Here is a 27,848-nt window from a genome sequence, read left to right as displayed (position 1 = left end):
ACTTTGGTTTAAGGGCAACACATGAATGGCAAATTTAAGCAACCTTTTAAGATGTAAAAGTGTATGTTATTAGTGAAAAGAAATAAAGGAAATAAAACAGTTGAAAACTAATTTGTAATCCCTTCCAATGACATGAGTACATGCTGTATAAATAAACATTGTGTATATTGTTTTCTCAACCTAAATTGAATGAGGTGATGATTTAAAACATTTTTAAATGCCTGAACGCGTGTACACAATAGAGTGTAACAGTACCTCTCTATGTTTTTTGTTTTGTTTTGTTTTTTTGTTTTTTTTTTGGTTTGTTTTGTATATGTGTGCCTACCCTCAGTTAAAGTGCCCTGCCCTTGAGTCAGTCTTGAGTTCAGTGTGGGCTGATTTAGTCACCAAATTTATGTTCCATCTGCAACTCCACCCTATTGTCATCACTATCACTGAGAATGTGGCTTGCAGGCTACTGGAATGCTCTATCACATCAAGAGGGTCACACACCTGCTCACTCAACCATGATAACCTTCTCAAACAAAGTTTTACTGAGTTGTACTGCCTTTCTAAGTATGGAAACATACAATCATCAAGACAAAACACATGTAGTCTAAACGTTGTGCGTTGAATTATTTATTTTCTTTTGCTCTGTACTGGGTCCTCTGGAAATTATACACAAACGTATATTCCCATAATAGAGCATATCACTGTTTGTGTTTAATCTATTTGGTGTAAGGCCAGTGCAATGATGATGCAAAAATTATTGTACTTTTTTCAGTTTAACAAAAATAATGCTACCGTATAAGAGACAATTTGCTGGTTTGAGGACAACTTTTTTTTTTTTTTTACATCTCAGGTTTTTAATCTCTTAAAAATAGGGAGTTACTGCATTTCTTGGACTGGTTCCATTTTGGCAATGAAATACATGAGTGTGACAACAAGCACTAGGGAAATTCTATTCAATTTATGTATGCTGTCTCCTGGCTACTACACTATAGACAAGTACCGCAATTCCTCAAATATAAGAAACACCGGTGTATAGGAAGCACCCTTTTTAATTTTAGGGTCATATTCTGGTATTTTCTGTTATCGTGTAGAAGACAGACCAACAGTTTGGTAATAATGTCAAAACTCACAAAACAGATTAAATTTAATCTTTTGTAAACTCTTCTTATTTTCTTGTGTCTATATCCATAAATTATATATTTGTTGCGCGTTAAGTGTGTTTCAGATTTCCCATATTGTGGGCGATCAGTGAATGCTTCACCACTGTAAATGTTGAAAGCCCTTGAAGCTGTTTTTACCTTTTCCTCGCGATGCGGTTCGAGTTAATCTTACCATGAATACCTGAAGTTGTGCAGTATCCGTGTTTCACCAAGATTATGATTATGTGTCTATGTAGAAAAAAAACAAAAAACAAAAACCCCACAATTGATAAACGAGTCAAATGGATTACCTTTCTGTGTTCTCAAACTGGTGCACTCTTGAATCAGCTTGAGACATCATAACTTTTTACATGATCCTCTTTGTTTTAGTGATATTCCTATGTGTGAACAAGTATGGACTCGGACTTCAGTCTGCCCGCTTCTTTTATTGAAAATAACGCCGTAACAACATCAGCTAACACAATCTTGCAGTTAGCTGCAGCAGACGTGTTATGCTAAAAGCCAACTGACGTCCCCCCCTCTAGCTCATCCCATGGTGTACTCTGAAGTAAATCTCACTTGAATCTATTTGAAGTTTTTTACAATGGTTCAAGGTATTTGCTTGGTTCCATATCTGATATTTTATAGGACATACAGTAATGATATCATCTACATTGAATAGCAGATCCAGATTTTACATTAAATTAAAATCGCTTGATTTGTCATATCTGTCAATCTCCAGAAACAAAAAAAGAAACTTATTGTTCCAAAGCCTTCTCAGATGATTGTAAATCATTTTACCTCATGCTATGAAAATACTGTTTTTGTTTTGAAAATATCCATGTATGTGCGTACATGGCCTTAGTTGGATGTTTTTATGTTTAAAAAGTTTTGTTATTTGTGCTGTCTAATGTCAGACTTAGTGATTAGATTGTGACGAGTTTTATCTGAACTGCACTCTGTTTACTGGGGAGTAAAGCTTTCAGGCGAATGGGAAACTGTAGTTGTAACCTTCATTTTTGACATTCCTGAGATGGACAAGTCTGCAAATATTATTCAGACATGTTCATCTACTGCACCTGCAAATCTGACCTGACTTGGAAGTCAACCCCCCTTGTGCATTCAGAAATACGGAAACCAAACTAAATGTTTCCAAATTATTGTTTGACAAGTATTCCCACGTTATCGCAAATGCAATTTTTCAGGCAGTTTTTCATTAATTGAATGCCTATGCCTCCACCCTGTTCATAATAATTTTGAAAACAGAAGCCTCACTATAAGCTGGATAAAAAAAAAATTGTTAATTTATATATATATAATATATATATATATATATATATATATATATATATATATATATATATATATATATATATATATATATATATATATATATATATATTAGTTAAAATCTGTTGGATTAGCTTCTCTTCTGCATGATGCATCACACCATTTCTTAAAACTGTAACAAGGAACAGGTCATATTAAGCTTTTTTTGTGCATAATTGCCCTTTAAAAATGCAACATTTATATATTTGTATCTTATTCATTTATAAATATCCATATCATTGTTCTCTTTGGCTGCTGGATCCTGACTTGATGCATGTCTATCAGAGAAGTTATGCGGTGAAGGTATCCACCCAAATGAAGACCATATGTTGACTGTTAAAATTAGCACCAGTCATAGTTGTTAGTACCTCCCGCCCATCCCCTAACGCATCTTCATCAGGCATGTGCGAACATGTTTGATGATATGAGTAACTGTCACTCCCTCCACATGATCCCATGCCACCACCCACACAATCTCTTTTGATCGAGTTTACAATTTGCAAATCATAATTACATGTGAAATGTTAATGTCGATTTACAGAAAAAAAATGCAGATTAACAGTTTTCTTTAGAACTGATGAGGTCTCATTTTCAGGACTAAACAACTAGTAAACAAGGTCTTATCTCCAACAGTGTCTGTATTTTCCCTCTCCCTCATTCTTGATTAATGGCAAAGTCTTAGAGTTCCATGATTTATGATTCCAGTCCAGACATCTCTCCTCCCTTCTTGCTTTTACTATACTCCCATCTCAGTTCTCTTATCTGCTCAGAGTGCTCAGTAATGCCTTTACAATGTAAGGTTTCCAAAGGAAAAGTGTACTTATACAACTTACTTTTCCTTATGTTTCTTATCACCCAAATGGTACTAAAATGCTGGCTTATGTCATGACTGATGCTTCCCAGTTACATAAATTGCATAAATTAAATTACAGTGAAACCGTGAAGCCACAAGCCTCGATATCAAACAATAGAAAAACACTGTACACAAAAAGCATTTCCCAAAGTTGAACTGTCATCAAATGTCACAAAAAACCTAAATCATGACACTTCAACCTATCTCTTGGATGAAAAAACTTCTCTTGTTCCTGTTCTCTTGAACAATAATCAAACCTGTAAATACTTTTATTTTGGTAGGTTCCCGCTTCTTGGTTTGTTCCCAAAGTCTTGAGCTTAATTGGACTTTTGTGAACAAAGGACATATGACTTGAATATTCTGTGACTGTCACACAGTTGAGTCCATTTAGTTTACTTTGACCAGTGGCGGTCCGTGCGTTTGAAAGTACTTGTCGGACTAATAATCAATAAAGTTGCTTAAAACATTCCGCGCGCAATCAGTAAAGATTTTACGATGGCATTTGGACTCTAGGACTAGTTATTCTAAATATCAATTATGCTGATGGTAAACCATATTTTTACAGCCAGCCCACCAAAGACAAGCATTTGTTGAAGGTCCACTTTCTACTACTTTAGAAAATTTCTAAATTAGAGATCAATAAGAGAAACGTCTATCAAGTGATCAGAAGCCAAAGTGCATCCAAATTAAACTTGTAGCAGAATAATCAGAAATATTCAAGTCCAATCTTGGTTGCCGTGTTTGTCATCCAAAGCTGTTTACATTTGTTTCACTGCCACCAAACACCATTGAAAGTAGTCAAATATGTTGTCTGCAGTAATTTAAATTGATTGATTTACATGGATACACAAAGTGTACATATTTGCTTGTCAACACCAAGGGGATTTAGTTCTGGTTTACTTGCTTCTTTTTTGAGAACGTAAATAGAGGCTAAGAGGTTGTTTTTGTTATTGTGCAATGGTATCACTTTCAGGGATCTAAAATTTTGCGTGAATGGTCAAATGGAGTCCTCTCATTTGGAATGAGTCACCACTCCACTTCCGAACTTGTGTTCATTCCCCTGTGACATAGTTGGACGCTTTAGCTTGTTTATCCAAAAACAAGCTGAAGTCTCTGTGCAGGAAATCATTTGACCAGTTCTCTTTCAAATGAAGCCCAGATGAGACTCACCCATGCCAGTCAATACACAGCTCTGTTGCTAAAATTACACATTTCCAAACTGTCATTTCCGTTCACAGGAGTTTCATTGGGACAAATTACTAAAAAACCGCTAACATATGCGCCTCAAATGGCAAGAAGTCAGAGGCAAAATCAGGAATGACCAAAGGTAAAGCCAGACATACAAACAGGAAAATAGATAAAGGCATATACTACACACTTAAGCAACCTGTTTGTGTGTATGATTTCAGCCTGGTAAATGGTTGCATATGTTTGCGTTTGTACATGCATTTGCGTGCAATAAGAAATTGTTGACAAATAACTTCTTGGTCAGAGTAGCCTCATTGTTTATCAACATGTTTTTTTGTTTATTCAGCCCTTTAGTTTTTCTTTTTTTATTTACAGGAAATGATTTGTTAGAAAGTGTCTGAAGATGCAAATGTGTGTTTATCCATAACTTATATTCCCTTTGTCTAATGCCAAAAAAGTTAGCTTTCCTTTTCATCCTTGCATTCCTTCGTAGTGATTTATTGCGGTTTCACATTACTTCCAGATTTCCACAGGTTTTTGCCCAACTCAACCAGACTTTTTGGCACAAATTTTAAGAAAAAGAAAAAAAAACTGAAACCTATAAACATCCCTTAAATTATGGCCCTTAAATTATGGAAGTATCTTGAGCAGGCGTCAAATAAGGTTGATGCACTTTTTATCACAGAAGAACCATGTAGAGCACAACAGAAAAGTAGTCTGTTTTATCTTGTTTGGAGTGATTTTTTTATTTTTCCTGAAGATCAATGGAAAGTTTAGATCTGAGATATTGTCTTTAATTTGTTATGCATAGAAAAGCCATTGTAATTGGCCTACCACCAGCAAGCAAAAAAAAATTGCAATCTGGCAGACAAGGGCATTTCAGTTCAACCTCACACATGGAGGCGCATTACGAAAGGCAGTCTCATAAAAAAAAAATAAATAAAGTAAAATGTTTTTTTGTTAGATGAAAATACATTCTTGTTTTCATCATATTTTTTTCCTGAATACTCCACACACCCTTCATCACAGCTGCAATAAGCAGTCATATATATATATATATATATATATATATATATATATATATATATATATATATATATATATATATAATAAATGCAACAAAAACAAAACAGTAGTAACAAACAAAACAAAACAGTAGTAATGTGAAGCCATATAAAAAAAAATGCATTTGTTCGAAAAAGATACTCAATTGCGTAGTGCTTGACGTGTAAGTACAGTACCACGGCTTGTGATACTGGCTGACAAGATTAGTCTTCCAACCAGTCAGGTTTGTTATGATGTCATTATGTTTTCAAATTGACCTCACAGCAACCTCTGCAACTTCATCCAGCTTCTTTCGGGAGGGTCTCTGTAGTCTCTCCAGCATGTCCTGAGTCATCCTCGGGACTTCCTTTCAGTGTCATGTGCCTAGTGTTGTTTTTGGATGCCAGTTTTGGTTTTAGTGTAATCCTTGTGTAGGATTGTCGTTTAGATTATATTATCAGCATATTAACCAAGATATTTTACAGTCACGGTCAAATTGTCTATTACAGTACCATATTGTAGATGAATTACCATGTGCGTGAGAGAAAAGCATGAAAAGGAGAGAAGCATTTTTGGCCAAAATCACATTTTCCAGGCTGCTTAGGTAATTATGAAAGTATTTGATAAATGGAGCTGAGAGCATTTTTGTTCCTCGTGGGGTGAATAGAAAGGTGGTGAGAAATTCAGAAAGTAAAGTCTCAGATGTTATGTAACGTTTGCAAATTAAGGGAATAATCAATTGTTTCTGTGAGATAAATTTATGTGTCAAATTTAGGAAAATGTGTGTGTTATAAATCACCACAGTTCAAATGAATAGTGAATGCTTTGCGGAGTACAAAGTCCCACCAACGCCAGTCCGACAATAATTTTTCGTGCTTTCAATGGATGAGTCCCAACATCTTAGAACATGCGACCTTCTTCTGCTAAATGTCATAAAAACATGATTCTTTTTGTTATCCTTCTCGGGTACAAACATACAGAATAACAGACTAACAGAGAGGCAAGTGAAAACATAACCTCTTTTTAAGCGTTTGACGCTTGGTTATGATAACAGTCATTTATTTTTACAAAAAATAAATTTAGTCATTTCAATAACACTGTTTGAAGCCAACCTAACTTTACAAATGCTGAATATTACGATATACCACAAACGATCAAGTCATCAAAGCAATGCTTATACTCACAATCAGACAGTTAAGTAACCGTGAATTTGTTTTCTCTGTGTCTGATGGTTTGTCATACAGATGTGGCCGTTCAGCTGTGTATCGTACTAGAGAGATGGCAGCACGGGCCCTGGTTCCATTTGTACTCATCAACCAGGTTTCATCAACAGTACACTCTTTGCTTCAAGAGCTCCCTCAAGACCCAGGGCCCCAAATCCAACACAATTACATTCATGGGACCCTTCTACAGGTATGTTTACCTAGACACACAAAGTAGTTTAGAGAATATAAAATTGTATTCACCTCGAAAGGTTATCGGGCATTTTGGCTAAATTTGAACTTAACTTTACTTCTCTAAAGTTTTGTCTGCACATAGACAACTCCATGTTTAAATACTTATCATATACAAACACTGGCAGAATTTGTAAGTCATGCACTATTAATTAAAATAGAAGCCAACCCTTTTATTTTCTTAGTAATGTGTTCAATGCACCCCCACTCATCCCCGCCTCGTTACCCAGGCGTTTGCATCCACATCGCTGGAAAGCTCTCTTTTAGCGCTTTACGAGAAGTGTTGAGGATGATTGGGCAACCATTGAGCATGGTTCTCGCTGATATTTTTAGTCGTCCTATTTTTAAAGACGGCTTACTTGACTGTCAACTTTTTTCCTTGCTCTACTATTTTGCATTTTGCAGTTCTTGGTGGGTAACATGGAGATCGAGTTTGGGTCCACCAAGAAACACATTTTGGTGATTGAATGTTATGTCTACTCAATTTCTGCCCAGCAGAAACCTAATTCCATGTTTCTACATTTTCTCTAGTCAAGTTTGAAAGTTCACAATTTAACCATTTCCTACATTTATAGATGAAAACAAATTCTAATCAAATACGCTATTCCTTTTATGAATTGTTCCTGCCTGTAAAAAGAGAATGGTTATCGCTGTATAAATACTAATTTTTAGTTCTCATCACCCGCTGACAAACACAACCCAACTCTGTCAATAATATCAACGCATCCGGATGATAAGGTTCTTGGGATTTTCCCAAGCCTTTTATTAAACGCCCACTGATAGAGTTTACAAGGGAGCTGCAGATGCGAGGTTGTACCAAGCAAACCAACCAACAGTTTCAAGACGCATTGAAAATGTCTTTCTAGCATTCTCCTTGATGGAGCAATTGTTATGCTACAGCTTTCATAAGAGTATCAATAAGTCACAGGTATATTTTTACGCTTTCGTTTGCAGGGGAACCTAAATTGTAGAAATGAGTGAGAAATATCAAATTGAAATGAGATGGTTGCGTCTTTATTAGATCGTTCATATGGTACTAATTAACACACACACGCGACTATATATATATATATATATAAATTTTTTATTTTATTTTTTTAAGAAAAACTATCAAGACCATTTTAACATATATTTTTTCTTGCTTTATTGGTATGTTTTTGGGGTTAATTGGCCCCAACATTTTTTATGGTTCTATGAGAATGCCAATTTATGTGCCTTAGTGCATGTTTGTTTTTTTTGTTTTTTTTAAACAGGACCAAGCCATGAATTGACGTACAATTATTTGCTCTGGTTGTAAGGGTGTTCTTTTGCGCATGTGCATGCATGCTCACTGCATCATGTGGTCAGTCTGTGGTTGCGGCAGTAGGAGGGACAGCAAGGCAGGCTGATAACAGAGTCTGCATGGAGCTCTCATCCACCACCACTATTTTTACCAGGTCAAAATACGGATTAAGGCTCACGGATTCACATACAAAAATACACACGTATAAATCGTAAACTTACTGGTGAAAAGAGTGCAACATATTGCACTGTTCTTTTTTATTTTTAACGTCATCAATGTTCACTAGTGGTAATATGTACAATATATTAAACATACAATTTGCAAATATATTAAATATCTTTATATGTATCAGTTGTTTGTTTTCTCGTTTGCCACAGATTTGATCATTACCGTTTTTTGTAGCACTTTTCAACTGACTGCAATGTCTTCATCTGAATAGAATATGATTGGCAAGACATGCCTGTCTCTGGACAATGGGGTGTGCTGGTGTAATTACATTAAATATCCTGCCCCTCTCCTCCCGTCGGTTGCAGTTATGTTCTGTATTTGATTTGTAAGGAGGAACAAGGAGGCTGCATTTTCTATAAATATTCCACTTTCTCTTTTCTGGTCTGGATTGAGCCGGTTAAAATTCCCATGCGGGGACTTTCCAGCCTAGTCAATGAAGTGTACTGGGACGTTTAAAGACAATGATGACCACATAGTTTCCTGTGGCACCGCTTCTCATAAATTGCAGTACTTTTCAAAGATAAAAACAAAGAATTACAAGGTGGCAATATGCCTCAAAATTCAGCAGTTTGGGCAGAAGCCAACATTACTGTAGAGGACACAACTCGACTTACTAATCACAGTTTATATTTGGTGCACGCATAAAATCAAATTAGGGATGCTGAGTTATTACCTTCTCATCAATGGCAATTCCCAGAGTCTTCTACTTATGCTTATGATTTAGGTGTTTATTGATATATTTCAACGAAGGAATCTTAAGACATTTAAAAATACAAAAAGAACGTCATTAGTCTTGTTCACACTTTTAACTATTGTATAGGTGCAGTTCCTCGACATTATTATGATTGAGATTATATCGAATGATGTTGAGTGAGACCATAATCTATATTCTCACTCAAATGTTTTTCTCAGATTTTTAGAACTATTTCATGCAAATGGGCAAGCGTCTGACCGTTAACATTAAAGAAGAAGCAGAAATTGCGGGCAAATCCTGACTGTACATCTCTTCTCTTCCACATAGGGTATAGCCGGAATTGTGGTCTTAATTAGAGTAGGAAATTATGAAATCCTACATACCAGTCAGATTTAACATAAAAATTTTTGGGATGTTGTGATCACGTTTTTTTTTTTTTGCGCCCGAGTCACCTGATTTTAATAATCTGTCAATACAGAGTCACAATTTGTGACTCTCACAATAAATGTCACGTTTTAAACAATGAGTGACATAGTGTTTTAAATGAAGTAGCCTAAAACATTTGAACTTTGCTCTACTATCTTATGTTATATTCCACTGTTTTCGTTGAAGTTGCCATTTTGCGTATATTACACGTAAACATTGTATTTCCTTTACTAATGTCTACACCCAACTCCAAATCTGTTAAACTACAAATCGTGTGATTAGGCTTTGGACATCACAAAAATTATATACTGTATATATATATTTTTTTATGACTTTATCACAGTTTACCGTTGAGTGAAAACTTCTCCTTTTGAAAAGATTTTTGTTTCAGTTAAATTAGGTTTTACATGCGTCACAGTTATTGTGGAAAATATATGAAATTGACGAATCAATTATTTTTTACATCAACAGACTTTTTATATCCCATATAAAAGATTTTAGCCATCCTCAAGCAGCACATTTTCAGCATTAAAAAGAATTTGCATGGTTCCGTATTTGGTTTGGGATTCCGTTTGACACTGGAAAAGGAAAAGCCCTTCACAAAATGTGAGCAGAAGAAAGAGGGTCCAAAGACTCTGTAGGCTGTTTTTGTTAGCCAGTGGGTGTTGCCTTGTTGTGGAGACTGCAGAAGAACAGAAGGGGCACGCCAGGCTCAATGTACGTGGTCAGCTTGGTTTTTCCCCACGTTGCCTTCCCTGCATAGTGTAATGAATGGCTTCCTATTGGTCTGTGGCCATGGCCCAGACCTAAAGAGTATACTTACCAAGGCCCAGAATACACACCCCAGCCAGTCAGCCACCCAGCCAGTCAGCTAGTTAGCCAGTGTTCTGGCCTTTGAACATTCTCAACCACCAGAGCATCACACGCTGTCACGTAGCTTGAGCATTCCATTTTATGTATCACATTTATTCTTATTCAGACATCCTAGCAGGACATAATGACACCACCCCAACACCCCAAAATAAATACCTTTATACAGTGGTACCTCGGTACTCGACCATAATCCGTTCTGAGGTGGTGGTCGAGCACCGATTTGTTCGAACACCGAAACCAATTTTCCCATAAGAAATAATGGAAAGTATGTGTGCACAAGTAAATGTGCACAAGCAGTACATGATAAAGATAAAGATAAAGATAAAGATAAAGATAAATAAAGCATTATAAACCATTTTGTATAATTTACTTACGTTTTGGAGAGTGGTTGATGGCATACAGGAATGGATGTGGAGAGGACGGGAGGGAGTTACTCCTTCCATGATGACGCTAGCTAACTGCGACGCGAGGTACACCGCGTTCATATTTTGCTATAATTTCCTTCTTCGGTTCAATAGTGGTCCTCATTGTTTTCCTCTTTGCCTTCCCCTTATCACTGTCTTTCTTTGGACCCATTATTAAGGGCTAGAGCAACACGAAAAAGTTTAAATCCGGGAAGAAATACTTGAACAAACGTCTTACTCCCCTGGCGGTCTGAGTTGAACTGGCGCTTACCCGCTGGCCGAGAAGGGCCGAGGAGCGCGTTCGGGTCGGCTCGGCTCGGCTCGGCTCGGCTCGGCTCGGCTCGGCTCGGCTCGGCTAGTCGAGAACCGAAAATCTGTTCGAGGTCCGATGCATTACCTACTTGAATTTTTTGGTCGAGCACCGATTTGGTCGAGTATAGAGGCGGTCGAGTACCGAGGTACCACTGTATTCAGTTCATCATCTTTATTCAAAAGTTCTTCCTATATACGCATTACGCTAAAAATGAATTTTCTTCATCAATGTCAGAACCGTCACGCACAAAATGGAAACATTAATTATTACAAATAGAAAATACATCATATTTGATGTACATTCAAACAATCACACTCACATGAAATGCACACACCATTAATCCCATTCAATTATGGCTGTTAGCTAACTAAGTATGTTTACATGACTGCTTGAACATTTTTGCAGGTGCTGTTTCTACTTCAGTCTTACCAGAGTGAGTCACACAGACCCCTGCCAGCAGGAAATGGAATCTGTGAAGCTGTCCTTCAGCGCATGTGGCTCGCCTCTCGGTAATCTTAGACACATGCACGTACAGATAAGCATCCCTCAGTTCCCCCCAACTCGCTCAGCAGAAGAATAGTTCCTTGTCTGCCCAGTCGTCCCCTCCCTGGCCATGTCCGCTTCATGTCCTGCCGAGGCTTTCATTTCAAAGGGACTGCCTTCTGTCCTACCTGGACACCCCCCATCCTATCCTCTAACTCTGGACCTCTTACCCAAAATTAAGATCTTGAGATGGGGCACAGATTACTGCCCGGCTGCAACCCTTCCCCCTTCTTTTTATTTCCTAGCTGGGGTCAGTCCAGGGTCTCTGTTCTCATCTGTTCAACAGAGAACACAGGGTCACTGGGTTAGCAACAGTAGCCCTGCTAGCTGCGCATGGTTACACTGATGAGTCTTAATTAGATGACAAGGTGAATTCTTGGTTACCAAAGGAGCCCGCTTCTTTTTATGTGTTCATGCAGCCAGAACCAGTACACCACTGATTTAAACACTCGCACAAAAAAGAACTGCGCCCCGAGCTCTTTAAGTCCCCCCCCCCCCCCGCTAGATGTCAAGTCAGCTTGACATGTTTACTATGTGATGGGTTAAATACAAAGGACAAATTTTGTTGGAATTCATAAAAGTCTCAATTAATTTCCAAACATTTGATTCTCCTTGATTTAAAAAAAACAAAACATAACAATAATAATAATAAGAATGTGTGTGTGTAGGTGTGAATAAGGCCATGTTTTTTTATCAGATGTTGAGTGATTAGTTAACAAGTTATCAAGATTAAAGAAAGGTTAAACACAGTCAAGCAAAGCGAGGGGCATGTGCTAACCATTAGATGTGCAATCAGAGAATTATTCTTTTGTTTGGTAAGTACTTTTATCGGGGAAACGTGTAGCAGGAACTGACCGGATTAGCAGTTGGAACAGGGGTGAAAAAAGATCACTGTGTATGGAAGTGGAAACTGACTTTTGTTATCCCAGTGTTTCCTCTAGGACTTTTTTCAGCTGCAAGGGCAGGCGTTCTGGGGAACTGTGGTTAAACAAATAACACTTGACTGCAGTGTAGTGCTTAAAAAAAAAGAAAGAGAGAGAGCGACAGAGATTTTTTTTGGGGGGTGGTGTGGTTAGGCTGAACGATTTTGGGCAAATGAACGTTTTTGTCTTAACCGTCATGGGTGAGAGAACAAAGTTATATTATGATGGAAGTATTTCTGGTTGCATTATTTAAAAGTGAGTCGATAAATATTTTTGGTGCCTTTCCCAGCTGACTTTGGGCAGTTGGCCGGGGACACCCTCAACTGGTTGCCAACCAATTGCAGGGCACACAGAGATGAACAACCACCCAATCACACCTAATAACAATTTAGTATGTCCAATACATGCATGTTTTTGGAGTGTGGGAGAAAGCCAAAGTGCCCAGAGAGAACCCAAACAGGCACAGGCAAAATATGCAAACTCTACACAGGAAGGCCGGAGCTAGTGGGTTTTGAACCCGAGTCTCTTAACTGTGAGGTGGATATGCTAACCACACTTTCACCGTGCAGCTCAAGAAAAAAATGGAAAACGCTACTCATATGTCGCAAATACATGTCGTATGTTATCCACATTCAGAGGCCTCATTCAGGATGCAATTTGAAGGTGTCTGAATCCATTATTTTTCATTACGCTAACATGAAAGATACTTGATACGTGGGAGTTAAGTGATAAGAATTTGTCTCTTGATCCATGAGGCATGAATCCAGGGTTAAATTTTGTGATAACTGTGGCCATTTATGCCGGCATTGCAATTTATTTGCTTAAATGCATTTAAAATCACTCGTGAGTCTTTTTGCTCAAATCCAGTTCTCCCATCACGATTGTACTGTCTGTGCTTCTGTGCATGGATGTGTGTTTAATATCTGCTTGATGAAAAGATGACGTTGAGATCACACAGTATCCTTTGTTCTCACATAATTGCGGGCTTTCAGAGCACCCTGGGCATAATCTTATTTGAGGTTGCACATAATTCAACATATACTACCCACACAAATTGCTGAACCTTTACATTGATATGAGGAAGCATATCATGAAATGTTTTCTGAAATGTCATAGCTACAAATTATGCATTATGAAATCCAAATTTTGCAAGCTTTTCTTCAAACTTAAAAAAGAAATATAAATATATATCACAAAAACTTGATGTGCTAGAACAAGTAGTCTATATTTTTGAGTGTGAAAAGCACATTTCATCGCTATGTGAAATTTGCAATTTTACTGGTGTATTGAAATGTGTAATTAGGCAAATGTCCCATTTAATCAGTTATATGCAGTCACTGTGCTGCTTAGTGACGTGTTACGAACAATATTAATGCGGAACAGAGGAAGCAAAGGATAGAGTTGTCTCAGGGAATTAGAAAAAAATAGATAAACATGGATGAAGGTAAAAGCAATAAGACCTTTTCCAAGCAGTTTGATGTTCTTTTGACCAGTTTCACCTTATTCAGAAATTTAAGAGCCGCCGGACTGTAGCCAGCCTTTTTTGTATGTGACAAAATGAAGATACAGATAACATGAAACAATAAAAGTGAACAAACATATGTCCAGAATAACCTCAGAATTTAAAGGTTAATCCCAATGTCAAGGTAAATAGAGTACTTTTTTTTTCATTTAATTAATTGAAGAGTGCCAATATTTGTCCACCTGTGTAGTTAATCAATTGTCAATTAGCTTGGCATATACATGGCAGTCATACCAGGATAAAACCAAAAAAAATTGTTTGCTCATTTTTCTTTTCCCCCCCATCTCATTTTTAGAAAGAATAGCTGTGTGGTCACCAAGGGAGCCTTTCTAGATGTGTTGGTATGTCTGTGTGGCTCAAAGATGAGTCTTCTCTGTGGTGAGTACATTTAGTAAATATTTTTCTTTCTTTTTTTTTTTTTTTTAATATTTATCCTATAGGTCAATCCCCTTACGTGGATGTTAATTCTACAAATTGATCCAACTAAAGTGTTTAAAATGGCTGCCTCTCACTGTTAATGCAATGTCCAAGAATGAACAGCCATGCAGTTTTGCTGGTGTCTCTTGAAAAGTGACTATTTATGAGGTACTTGGTACCCTCCAAAAATGTTTGTATTATTATTTAATTATTATTTAATTATTTAATTTTATATATATATATATATATATATATATATATATATATATATATATATATATATATATATATATATATATATATATATGTGTGTACATATATATGTCTAATTGTGTCAAAATAATAAATTTTTGTTGCAATTTGTGAAATGTGGGGAGTGTAACATAATTTATGATATTATAAGTTGCTTTATCAAAGGTTAGAGTTTCATTTATAGTAGTTTTGCTGATGTCATCCTGTTGAAGGGATGTAAATGAGCTCATAAGCAGCAACTGTTTTCCCATCCATTTGCTGTGACTGAAAACAGATGACCCTGCAACGTTTGCTGGCAAGGCTGTGCGCGGCACTCTCCCTCCAGACCGACTGTTAACAGAAGTCATGCCTAAAACCATTCGGAGAAGCGCCCTGCTATGTGTCTTTGTGGATCTGTAATTGTGTATCTGTGCGTACGTGTGTGCTGACCGGTCTCAGCGGGGGTCTCCTCAGGAGGAATGTGAAACCAAAGGCGCGCAATCGCAGACAGATGGTGGGTTTGCGCCTTTGACCCAGTTTATTGAGTGCTATGAAAAAAGAGAGGAGAGGAGAGGGTGAGGAACTTACGGTATGTTTTCGGTTGGCCATGTGGTGAACACATGTTTGCATTTGACAGTGGGAATACCAAGGATTTCTCAAAACAAGCAAGTAGATTCAGAACCAGGCTTAGTTCAACGTGGCCCCTTACATAACAAAATAAGCACCTTCCCTCTTACTTACACACCTTTTAATGCCTTTGCTTCATTTCTCCTTGTAGTCCCTCCTCTCCGCTAGAGGTGGGGTCCTCCTCTGTTTCTATAATTCTTTGCTTAAAAATGTCCACATGCTTGCCTCGTTGTCCAGTGCAGTATATGTTTCATCTAAAAAGTAAAAGCAACTGTTAATTAAAAAGACAGAAACTTTTCAAGGACATTTTCTTCGTGCTATCTTATTTGGGAACGTCCTTTTTTTTCTATTTCTGAATTAGGAGTAGCCGTCACCTCATGACATTTTCACTTTTCTGATTATTTTAACGCCATTATTCCTCTCCACTTTACCAACTTACACTTTTAGCTATAATGTTATTTTTTCTCAAATGAATACACCTGTTTTGTCTGCATGACCCAAAACAATATTTACTTGTTTAAAATTATATCAAACAGTCCAACACACTCACATTTAGACAGAAAATCATTCGGTTGTCGCTCTTCTTCGACAGTTTCGGGAGCAAAGTTCAGCATCATCAAGTGTAGCACCAAACTTGTAGTTAAAAATGACACCCAACTTGGTGCAGTGCTGGTCAAGTAATAACAGATTTCATGATGTCAGTGGTTTTAGAGCAGGAGGCAGCCCAAAATAAGGCAGCGGCAGCGCGTTTTATATGCAGGAACCCTTAATGAGGTCCTTCGGTTGTCTTTTGAAAAGTGTTGAACAAAATAGTTTCAAATGTACTTATGTGTCTTCATTTTTGGGTTCAAAACTTTGGAAGAAAAAAAATCTACGGCATTCGCAACAAGACAATCAAATGCATTTTAAAGTCTACCACTGCTGGTAACAACATGGATTGTCACCAATGAATGTCAAAACTTCGGAAGAAAAAAAATCTGCGCCATTCCCAACAAGATATTCATGTTGTTACCAGCAGTGGTAGACTTCAAAATGCATTTCATTTTGAAGTCTACCACTGCTGGTAACAACATGAATTGTCACCAATAAATGTCAAAACTTCGGAAGAAAAAAAATCTGCGGCATTCCCAACAAGATAATCAAATGCATTTTAAAGTCTACCACTGCTGGTAACAACATGAATTGTCACCAATACATGTGAACAATGTCCACAATATGTTTCCGTAAGTAAATTATGAATGTTTCAGTCTACATCTGCATGAATCAGTTAAAATGTATACAACAACAACAGGGTCTAAGCTATTCAAACAAATTAGGATTTACTATGATCATCAGCATATGCTCACTGTTGGGCAAAAACCTCCTCCCTTCAAATTTGGGAGCTTCATTGTAGGGACAAATCTACTGTATGTCAATCTCCACACGGGTTGTTATTTACAAATTATTGACCAATCCAATGTGTTGAAAAGTTCTTGCTTTCTTTGACAATGTTATGCTAATTTTTCAGCAACATATCTTTTTGGTTTCCTGAAAAGTGATTGCTCTAGAGATATAAAAATTCTGTTTGATGCAATTGATGTACATAAATAGTTTGGAGGAGTCAAAGGGACTTTCTGTAAATGACCTTAAGAAAATAGTAATTAGGCAGAAATTGCCTTCATGATGTATTTTTTTTCTTGGAACGTATTAGGACCTTGCGTCTGGGCTTAGATTTCGTTAATACAACTGTAATGGAATTTTTTGACTTTTTTTGTAGATCTGCCTTTACTGGACACTTGTTTGACAGTAGCAAAACACTCATAAAACATGTTCCCATAATTAGACCTTTATCAACCACAGCATATGTGATTGATATCCATCGTTGACAGCTTGAGAAACACTGTTTTTCCCCATAATTGGCTACTTTTACTCATCATCGAACTTCAAGATGTGCTTTTAAGCCCTAAATATGCGCCAGCCGATCCAAATCACCACTCTGCCTCACAAAATATGTCCAACCTCTGAAATAGGTCGAGAGTTTTCTTGGGGTAAGGATTCTCACGTCACTAAGTTTGTGATGCAAGAACTATACTAAATTGCAATGCTCAAAGAATGCACAAAATAATAGTATGGTTCAGACAAACCACACTAATATATAGAGTTCGTTATGTATACGGTACTCTTATTTTTACTTTTATTAATATGGGGAGTACGGGGAGCTGTAGGTGATAGGAAGTGTTGCTCCCATAAAGAAAAGTAGAATAAATGTACGATATGGCTAAATTAGGTAAAGGAGAGCCAGGCTCCAATACCATCATTTTTCCTATCTAACTTTGACTCACTAGAATAGTCTTACGTTCCCTTAGGTTGGGTGGTTCCGCCGAGATGGGGTATTGTTCAATGCTTTGGTTGTACAAAATGACTGTACAGCTGACTGTTATTTATTTCTCTCGCCAGGAAATACATGCAAACACACGCACAAACACACGCGCGCACACTGTGTCTGGGATTTGTTTTTCACAGTTTGGCTAATGATGGTGGAAGTTGATGTGAACTCCAGCTGCGTGCTGGCGTGTACAAGCACGTGCACTTGTCTAGCCAAGGTTCTAGGTTGACACAGCAAAGACCCTTTACTGCCAGTTTTTTTACAGGGTTGTGAATTGTACTGTAGAGAGCTGCAAAATTTACTGACAGACACTTGCACACATGTACATCATACAACTTTACAAGTTTTCCTTATGTGTTCAATTACTTATTGACAATCCAAGCTCTTAATCTTTATGTGTATCACACATACATATGCGCACCCATGCCGGACACAGTTTGCATTCATGTGGATCTACTGTAACACGTTCAAAGACCGCTATTGATTTTAATGCGTTTACGCCAGCTGTAATAAGAGTCAATATGTTCTCTTGTGCCATCCTTCCAGCCTATTCCTGTGAACGCGATACCTCAGGAATGCCAGGAAGGAATTTCATTACATCTGGCACAAGTATCCACTTGCACACAAAGGTGACATGAATAAAAGTTATTATGTACAGGTCAATGACCCCTTCTTCAACCGTTACTCAAGAATGTATAGATGAATAGAATTTTCACTCAAATTAATGACAGGACTAAAATAAAGAGCAGTTACTTAATAACAGAATAATATACTTATTATTTTCTTTTGATAAACCAAATAAGCCGTAGAAAATTGATAGATGGGTGTTTTCTATAACTCCACACGCTGAGGGGGCTGTTGTGCATTTAGACTCGATCTATTTTAAAGGCTTATAATCAAGAGCCTTCGTTAAAGAAATGTATGATGAAAGGGTAACAAAATGGAAGCATACATCAGATGAAGCTTACTCCTGGCATAGTTTACTTGTACACCCCCACATCCATCCATCCATTATCTTCATCACTTATCTTTATGATGGTTTTGAGCATGCTGGAGCTTATTGCAGGTCTCATCTGTCATTTGATGTTCTACACCAGTGGTTCTCAACCTTTTTTAAGTAATGTACCCCCTGTGAAATATCTTTTCAGCCAAGTATCCCTTAACCAGTGCAAAGCGTTTTAGGGGAAAAAAAGAAAATACTTAATACATGCCATCAGTGTCTGATTTATTACGCTTTAGATCCTTTCAAACTTCAATTGTAATGGTCCAGAAAAAAAAAAAAAATCAACCTATCGTCCTCTTTTGGATCATAGACGAAATCTGCTATCAAAAAGAAATACCTTAATTATTAATACATATTTTCCCCACAACAAATAATCAATATAAAGTGCCAGACCTGTTAAAAAATAGTTATAAATATTTGTTCACTGAAAAATATTAAACTTAAAGCTTCATGTCTTGAGATTACAGTAGAGATCTTTACACAAAAATAAACAATTCACTTAATTATTAATAAATATTTGTCCCCCCAAAAATAATCAACATAAAATGTCAGATCATGAAATAATTAAGAAATAATGAAAGAAATATTTATAAATAAATATTTGCCCACAGAGATATATTAAACTTAAAGTGTCCTCTTTAGGGATCATAGTAGAGATGTGTTCACAAATATAAATCATTAACTTGACAGGTAACGAGAGGTGGCACATGACAAGTTAGGTTAAACCATTCTAGTATGGTGGAGAGTTTTACAATAATGAAAATGAATAACCGACTGAACATAAAATTTGTTATGAATTTATATTTTCCTGAAACAATTAATTCAAAAAATATTTTTAAAGGGTTTTTGCATGGTTTTGTTTCATTTAAAATCTCGAGTACCCCCCTGATGTTCGATCAAGAACCCCAAGGGATTGAGAACAACTGTTCTACACCTTGAGCTGGTAGCCAGCCAGTGGCTGGGCACACAGAGACAGATAGCCAATCACACTTGCACACTTATTGATAATTTCGAGTTTCCAATTTACCAGTACATATACCATGCATGTTTTTGGAACGTGAAAGGAAACCAACATAGCCAGAGAAAACCCATGTAAGCAAGGGCAGAATGTGCAACTTCATACAAGATGGCCTGAGCCTGAAGCGACTATAACTTTTTTTTTTTCCTTTTCAATATTTACTTCATCCACATGCACCACATGTCTTTGTCATGAAAGTTGTTTTGTATTTAAAAGCATTATACGAGATTAGATTTCACACAACATGACGGGAAGCAGTATTTACATATGCCATGTCTGCCTCAGTCATCTTCCCCTTTTGCCTCCCTTCATCAATGGTGTCATTACTGTGTTCCTGCCCACCATTATATCCATTAGACTATGCCTGTTTGGCCATGGACCCCTTTTGAGGATCAGGTTCCATAGTAACCTGGCCTTTCTCCACAGTAAACCAGCCCATCTCTGTAGGAATGCTGCATTTCCCGCTCTTTTGTCAGGTCACATTTTGACTTGTGTTGCAGGGCCAGATTGAGTTGCATTGACTTCAGTGTGTGTGCCTACATGAGATAAACTTGGCTGTCAAAGCAGGATATGTGTGGAGTCTGAAGAATTACTGTAGGCAGTGTGGCTTTTGAATAGTTTCAAGTTACTATAATGCTGCAGTGCCTCAAAATTTGGTGTGCATGTTAGAGGTAATCGCTTGGTTTGTGTGTGCCTATGTGTGTTTATTCATACGTCCATCAATCCCCATGAGTGTATATTCAGAGATGCTGGATAGGCGCAGACGTGTCCAGATCCAAATAGACATTGACACAATATTTCCTTTAAAAGTGAAAATAGAAAGACAGACTTCTGTCTTCTTTATGCCGGCTAATTGTCTACCTCTGGTAGCTTCACCTTGATTTTTATGTTACTTTAGCATTTGTAGTTGTTCTAGTGAATGATATGCATAGTTGTCATTATAATGGTCTTCAATAACTCCTATCCTTTTGGTTTTAAATCTACAGTACTTGGTTGATTTTAAAAAGAAAAGCATAATGTCAGATGGTGGCCAAATCCTCCAAATTAAGGGGCAGTGACGGTTCAAAACAGCCCTAAAATTGCTTGAAAATATCTTTATCAGTAGATGATGACTGATGCACAATATAAAATGTTTGCTTTATGAAAACAATGATTTCCAAAGCCCCCTATCTCACTGACTGACAAATCATGGTGAGTGTCAACAAAGGTAGCTGATCTTCTTTTCTCGTCAGGTTTCGTCCAAGGTTGCAAACGTTTGCCCGATGTTCACTAGAGCACTGCCAAAGTTTTGCCTTTATTACTCGTTGCAAAATACAACATTTGCCATCTTGGACGAACCCTGCGCTACCTTCTCCTGCCTTTGCCGTCATTTGCCCCTCAGCGAGATAGGGGCTTGAGTTAACATAATGCTTTACACTTAACGTAATCGTTCACGCTTTTGGCCAACAATCTCACTGTGAATGTAACCTTTAGCCGAGAGACAGTCAATATTGTAGATCGTATAAGTGAATAGTGGGATTGGGGGAATCCATGTGCCGAATATTTATCTTGAGTTGCATGAAAATCTGTTCATTTCTTCCTTGCACTACTAATTTCATTAAATCTACTTTTGTATTCTTTGCATAATCTTACATTTTAAGAAAGAACATCTAACTGCAACTCGAACACGACACCTTGACCTTGCCTCGTTCCATTGTGTGGTGTAAACTAAAACAAAAAATGTCGTTTCTAATTTTTAACAGATTCCGAGGTCATCAAGCTCCGTCAAGAAACATTGTCCCTCCTGTTGACCTCATCCCTGGTTGCCAACAACAACCCCACATGCAACATTGAGCCAGGCAGCATTCAGTACTTGCTCAGCTTGACCCGGGTAGCCCTCAGTGCGAGTGTGGAGATCCCGGAACTGTGGGAGAGGCATCCACTCACAAGTCAGCTCCTGGACCGCCTGCTAAAGTGCCCGCAGTATGAAGTGAGGGAGTTGGTTCTAGAGAGGGTCCTGATGCGACTGAAAGAGGATGGAGACCAGAAGAAGACACCATGGCTAAACCAGACCACTCTGTTGAACTTGACAAACCTAGCTCTTCATGAAAGTCACCCCCGGTGTCTGGCCAAGGTGAGGCCACACACAAAGATGCACAGACACGCGTCTGCAGTAAATGTTTTTGTTATTTGTCCAGCCCATGTTTTAGAGGTGTGCGTGCAGTTGCATTATCCGCTGTTCATTTTTGACCAGGAAACTCTGAACTACAAACATGGCTGGAGAACTCTGCAAAATGTATCTACACCTAACACATTTCCAATGAATCACAACGACAGTTAGTGCAAATTGATTGAATTTCCAAATCCATCCTACGTAGTCTTGCATGAGACATGAATCGGCCTCAGACGAATACATCAAGATGCTGGCAGAAAATTCTGTGCTTTACCTCAGTCACACACTCATGAAAGATTTGCTAGGCTTCCACTCAAGCAGCTTTTGAAGGGGAAAATGTAACCTTTTTCCTGTTTCAAGACTAGGTCATATTTCAGTGTATTCATAACCTTGAGACAGCTTGTCATCAGATCTGCTGTGTCCTGCTAGGTTGCTTCTGTCTTTCAATCACTCAGCTCACCACTGCAAAGATTAGTTTTCATGCTTCTACATTTGTTTAAGTTACGTGTGTGTTGTGTCTTTTCATGTGTGTGAATATGATTTTTCTTGCTCACACCAAAGACATGCCAATCCTATGCAGCATCTGCCATTTCTATGTGTCTGCAACACTTGAAGAAATTAGGGAGAAATTAAGACCTCAACCATGCTTTCTCATCAGTAGCCGCATATTCGAAGTGTTGGCCCAAATTGAGTTTCACAGTGTTCCATCCCTACTGGATGGACCAGAATTTCCATGAGGCATACCAGAGGTTGTTGACCATGGTCTCACCAAACCCCTATCAGTCCAATAGGATCCCTCCTTAACCTGTACAGCACCACCTTTCAGCCACAGCTCTAGTCAGCCTCCTTAGCAAACATAACCCACTCAGACTTAGTGTCCACAACCTTCCCTGGGATGTGTTCAAAATTCTGCTGCAGGTGGAATTTTAAATCATTGCTAACAGTCAAGTAGGCACTATTGCTACAAAGAAGTCTGCCCTGCTACTGTTTTTTCCCCACTGTTTCTTTTTAAGCATGCACAAATATAGAAGGGCATACTCGAGCTGGCAAACAAATGTGTACATGTGTTGCCATCACCCTCTCACCCTACACTCCACCCACAAAAATCCGACTAGATAATATTTATTTTAAAGACCAAACAGCACATAGGGGCCTCCAAGAAAAAATAATCAATGAGATATGCTGGGGAAATGTCAACAACTGTTCTCTGCAGGATTTGTGTTTTGTAATGGGGGTTTCACGGGGTGGAAAACAACGTCTTTCCTCCTCTGGCAAAGAAAACAGTGCATGAAGAAATAGGGGCTCCGGGAGGGAGGAATTGAGGGAGAACACACAAAAACACATTAATATTTTAAAATACCGGAAATGGATCTGGATGGATGTTCAAGTTTTACAACAGTATGAATGAATGTAGAATATTTCTGGGCAGGTGCTAAGAAGAAGTGGATGATAAGTGTGCCCCCGGCTTGGGTGTGAATAGGAAGGTTCAGACCTGTGCGGGTTACATACAACTTGCAAGCCATAGTAAGAGAGAAAAGACGCCAAAGCTGTTTTTGATATATCACCCAGAGCAACTTCATTCACCCGTAGCTTTAACTGCCTATGTTTGAGACAACCATGAAAAAGAGGGACTACATCAATATCTTGTACTTTTTCTTTCACCCTCATCTTCCCCTCACCTTTCTTCTCTTCAGGTGCTGCAGGTGTTGAGTGTTTTGAGCTGTAATGGGGAGCTCCCACAGATGGATAGTCTACAGCATTTGTCTCAAGACAGTTTTCTGCTCCATCTGCTTGCTTTGGCTCAGAGGACTACTCACAGGTTAGAAGACAGACACAAAAATGTTGTTACTAAGATTTTTTTTTCATTAAATTTGTACTGCTCTTGAAGAGTTCCTGAGAGCTGTACAAAACTACAGAAAAAAAACATTTGATGTACAGTTCTGTCAACATCCACTATACTATGGGCATGGTAACGTGCTAGAATGATAGCATGCTAAAGAATAAGCATGCAAATGATAGCCTGCTAGCAGACTACCAGTAGTGTGCTAGTAACTATGATATTTTGCATCCTAACAAATCAGATAGTGTGATTAGTAACAGAAAGAGTGTCAATCTTAATAGTAATACAGATTCATATATACCGCTTGACATCCTGTGCAACAGCAGAGGATAATAAAAATGATTGGTAGTTTGCTAGCATGCAAATGGTGGAATCCTAGGAGAGTTCCAGGGAGCTAATGATATCGTACGTATACTAACAGAAATCAACGCATGTAAATATTAACCGAAAGATTGCATTTCCTAACAGTCTTTATTTGATCATACTAAATGTATTTATTTTGAAAGCTGGCAGAAAAGACAGCTACAATTATGGTTAACAAAGAAAATGTTGCTCTTCTAAACAGTAATGAAATCTAAACAAGTCATATCATACTCATATAAGAACATATTCTCACATGTCTTTTATAGGGAAAATATGTACAGATGTACAGTTGTTCCACAGTACTTAAGCGCTTGTATGGCAACGCTAAAGTCTGTCATTTATTTGTGCATTTTTATGCAGTTTACTTGCATGCACTTCGTGTGGAGCATTTTCTTATCAACTTAGAAACATGTTGCGCTTCATAGGCTGTAATAATTGGAACGCTCCAGTAAGGCCAAACATCACTTAAGTTTTACAGTGTATGTTGCTAGACCCTTCTGTATGGCTATCAAATGAATGCCGGGAGGCTGAGCAAAATAAAAAGTATTGAGCCAAATAAAGAGGCGCTGTCGGCTATTTTAGCAACATATGCAGTGATATTTATTGTAAAAGAATACCTATGCCAGCTGACTCTTTTCCACCTACACCTAATCAAGCAATTTGGCTTCAAACATGCTGCCACCACACAACAATAAAAGACAAAGTCTGTGGAGTTTTATTTAAGCGCAGGGCTTCTACTATTACAGGAACTACAGTCATCCTAATAGTGTTGTGACATCAAGACTGCCAAATCTTTTTTTTTCCTTTTCTTTGTTCAAATGAGCCATTGAGCAACTTCTCACAGTGAAACTACTTAAATGTTCATCTTTGCCCCTGAGACTCTTATGTTTGGCTGCAAAGTTAAGACTTCAGCTGCCATATCAAGTAAGTAGAATCATCCATCCAAGCTAACTGAATTAGTTTATTTTAATATTACCGCTTGATAGAATTCACTTTAATCTACAAAGGTAACACTTTAACTTTGATAGCCCTATTATATAGATACATTTTTTGTATGAAAAACACCAGCGTGGAAGCTTTACTGACCAGGCTTCATTCAGAACCAGAGGGCAATTTGAAAGAAAACTGAGACCACACTGATGCTGTAGTCCCAACCCTACAACCCTTTCCTAAAAAGCGTTGCTGTACAATATTTGTAATCTAAGTTTCTAAGAGTATAGTTTTTGTAGGAATGGTAATATTAATAGCATTGTGCATACTTATAAGAAGCTCATTGGCACATTGTATTGTTTGAGGGTTTTCAACGCTGATAGATTTTGTAGGTTTTTGAGTCCGAGACGTATTTACAGGCAGAAATGTCATGTAGAATTACAATATTTGTGTGTATGCAGAGACTGTAATCCCTTCAACATCCATTGACAGGCACACACCTCTTTGACAAGTCACTGCTCCACTTTTCTCACCATTTCAAGAAAGTACAGGCTTGAACACATATCAAGTTACAAAGAGTATTAGACCTTTAAAGCCATTCTCTGACCAACGTCTCAGAACCCAGGATCCACTTTCCTTTCTAGTGGCCTCAAGGTTATGATTAGAGGCAAGGCAGAGTGAGATTGGGTTGCTGGTTGCCCCATCTTCCCTGCGATTGAATGGGAGTCTGGCTTTTATGCTCGTAATGTGTTGGTGAGTACCAGCACACTTCTTTTGTTGAAAGTAAGCCAATACTGGCTTGTTGTTTGCCAAGTTGATGTCATGTCATTGGAAGTTCTTACACATAAACTCACATACTCCAGAATTAAATAATGTACTGTTGGTTCACATGATGTTCTTAAAAATATTTAATCCACTTAAGTTTTTTTTATATTTTATTTGGAGTTTTTGTGACACATGACACAACTTTGAAGTGTGCTTACCAAGATCGTCAAATTGGTATTAATTGACTACAAAATGTTTGTGTGTTTTTTAGTGTGGAGCTGCATTGTGCAGCCGTGACGCTGCTATCTCATCTGATAATCCGAGTTGTAAACTCAGATCCAAAGGTAAAATCCCATCTAAAAGCATGAATATATTGATTAGTAACTGATTGCTGTTGAACAACTAAATGTGGTCAATTGAGTTATCTTATGAGTTCTTTTATCTACCCCATATGATGGTCAAAGTGCTTTACAAAAATGTTCTGTGCTGGTTTCTATAAATTATAGTCAACACTTGTAGTACAAACTAACCGAACTAATTTAATCGACAGCAAACATAAGCTAATGACAATGTTGCATCGTTATGATAATTCCATTTGACAAAAAACACCTGAAAATACTGTTTAATGGGCACGGCATAAGTAGATGCTACTGGCACTGGTTAAAAAAATAATAATTATAACATGTATGCACATGCACAAAAAAAAATGATTGTTCTCTTGCTTTTTTTTTTTTTTTAAACTCATTCACTGGTAGCCCAGTTCCAACGGATCTGTGACATCTACAAGTACCAATGCCAGTGAATTATTTATTATTTATGTATATATTTATTTTATTTTATTGCCATTTTTGTTTTGGTAGCGCACCCATACATTTAACACGTCTTCAATTACCACAGTTTTTTGTGATGTCATTTAATGTTCATGGTCGATCAGCGGTGGCCTAAAAATGTCTTAAAATGTAATGAATTGCACCACATCCGATGAAAACATGGCAGTGCACATTTTAAAATCTTGTTTTATTGTTTACGCAGGATGAAGGTATAATGGCTTGCTTATCGCAGTGGGGGTCACTAGTGTGCTCATCCTGCAGTGGAGAACAGCATGTGGAAGTAAAGCTGATGGTTGCCAAGGTGTTGGTGGACTCAACAGGCACACTACTGACCAGCTCTGAGCTGCCACTTGGTGAGTTCTCAAATGTGAATCGACATGAGGAAATTCATTTGAGATGGACACTGTAAGGAGTGTTAAACATTGTTTCCTGTTTTGTTCCTGTGTGTATGTACTTATGTATGTGTGTGCGTGTAGGTCTGCTCAGCACAGTGTCTCTGTGGAGAAGTCTGTTTATGCTGTTACAGGATGAAGACCAGGAGGTTCGCAGTTCCGCCTCTGACTTCATTGCTAATGCTCCAACTCATCTGATTAGTGCAGGTACACACTCAATATTGCAGACAGAACCATTTCAGATGAATGAGCAAAGACAAGCAAACCTTGCTTTAAAATAAAAAGTCATTTTATTTGGCTAAGAGTTTTACCGTGTGGTAAAATTTTACTTAAAGAACCACAACTTTAACACAAGGTTAGTGTGAAAAGATAGTTTGTTTTTGCAGAAGTTAACATTGTCTTTTAGAAGTTCAATTATGCCCCTTTACTTTACTTGGAGTACACATGGATTACTCTTACTTTGTCAAATTTGAATGCTGGAATCCAACTTAAATAAACAATTATACTGCTCAAATTTAATCATTTCCTTCTAAATGTCATTAGAGATAGATGCACAGTATTCTTAATGTTATTCACTTGCAGTCTATATGTAGTCTACTTGAGGTCAGACGTCAGATAAGCAATGAGCTAAAATGAGATAAAACCTTAGAAAGTAGAGTTAGTGTTTCTTCTAAAGCGGAACAGAAAAAAATGCACATATTTCAAGTTT

The 27,848-nt window shown here is 37.7% G+C and overlaps 1 protein-coding gene across 1 annotated transcript in view; it reads left to right on the top strand.

The window, feature by feature from the left end:
- The window catches only part of thada (THADA armadillo repeat containing), a 64,928-nt gene that overhangs the window by 27,107 nt on the left and 9,973 nt on the right, over positions 1–27,848 (top strand). The window contains exons 28-35 of the mRNA XM_088421987.1: positions 6,789–6,957; positions 11,624–11,727; positions 14,502–14,584; positions 21,610–21,980; positions 23,714–23,838; positions 26,189–26,261; positions 26,950–27,100; positions 27,224–27,346. Of these exons, the coding sequence (XP_088278113.1) occupies positions 6,789–6,957; positions 11,624–11,727; positions 14,502–14,584; positions 21,610–21,980; positions 23,714–23,838; positions 26,189–26,261; positions 26,950–27,100; positions 27,224–27,346 (1,199 nt within the window). The remainder of the gene's footprint in view (positions 1–6,788; positions 6,958–11,623; positions 11,728–14,501; positions 14,585–21,609; positions 21,981–23,713; positions 23,839–26,188; positions 26,262–26,949; positions 27,101–27,223; positions 27,347–27,848) is intronic.

This window comes from Hippichthys cyanospilos, chromosome 8 (assembly GCF_059441005.1).
Source record: "Hippichthys cyanospilos isolate Australia breed blue-spotted pipefish chromosome 8, RoL_Hcya_1.0, whole genome shotgun sequence".
Taxonomy (NCBI): Eukaryota; Metazoa; Chordata; class Actinopteri; order Syngnathiformes; family Syngnathidae; genus Hippichthys; species Hippichthys cyanospilos.
The sequence above is the reverse complement of the archived record's forward strand: the minus strand, read 5'-3'. Positions and strand labels throughout refer to the sequence as shown.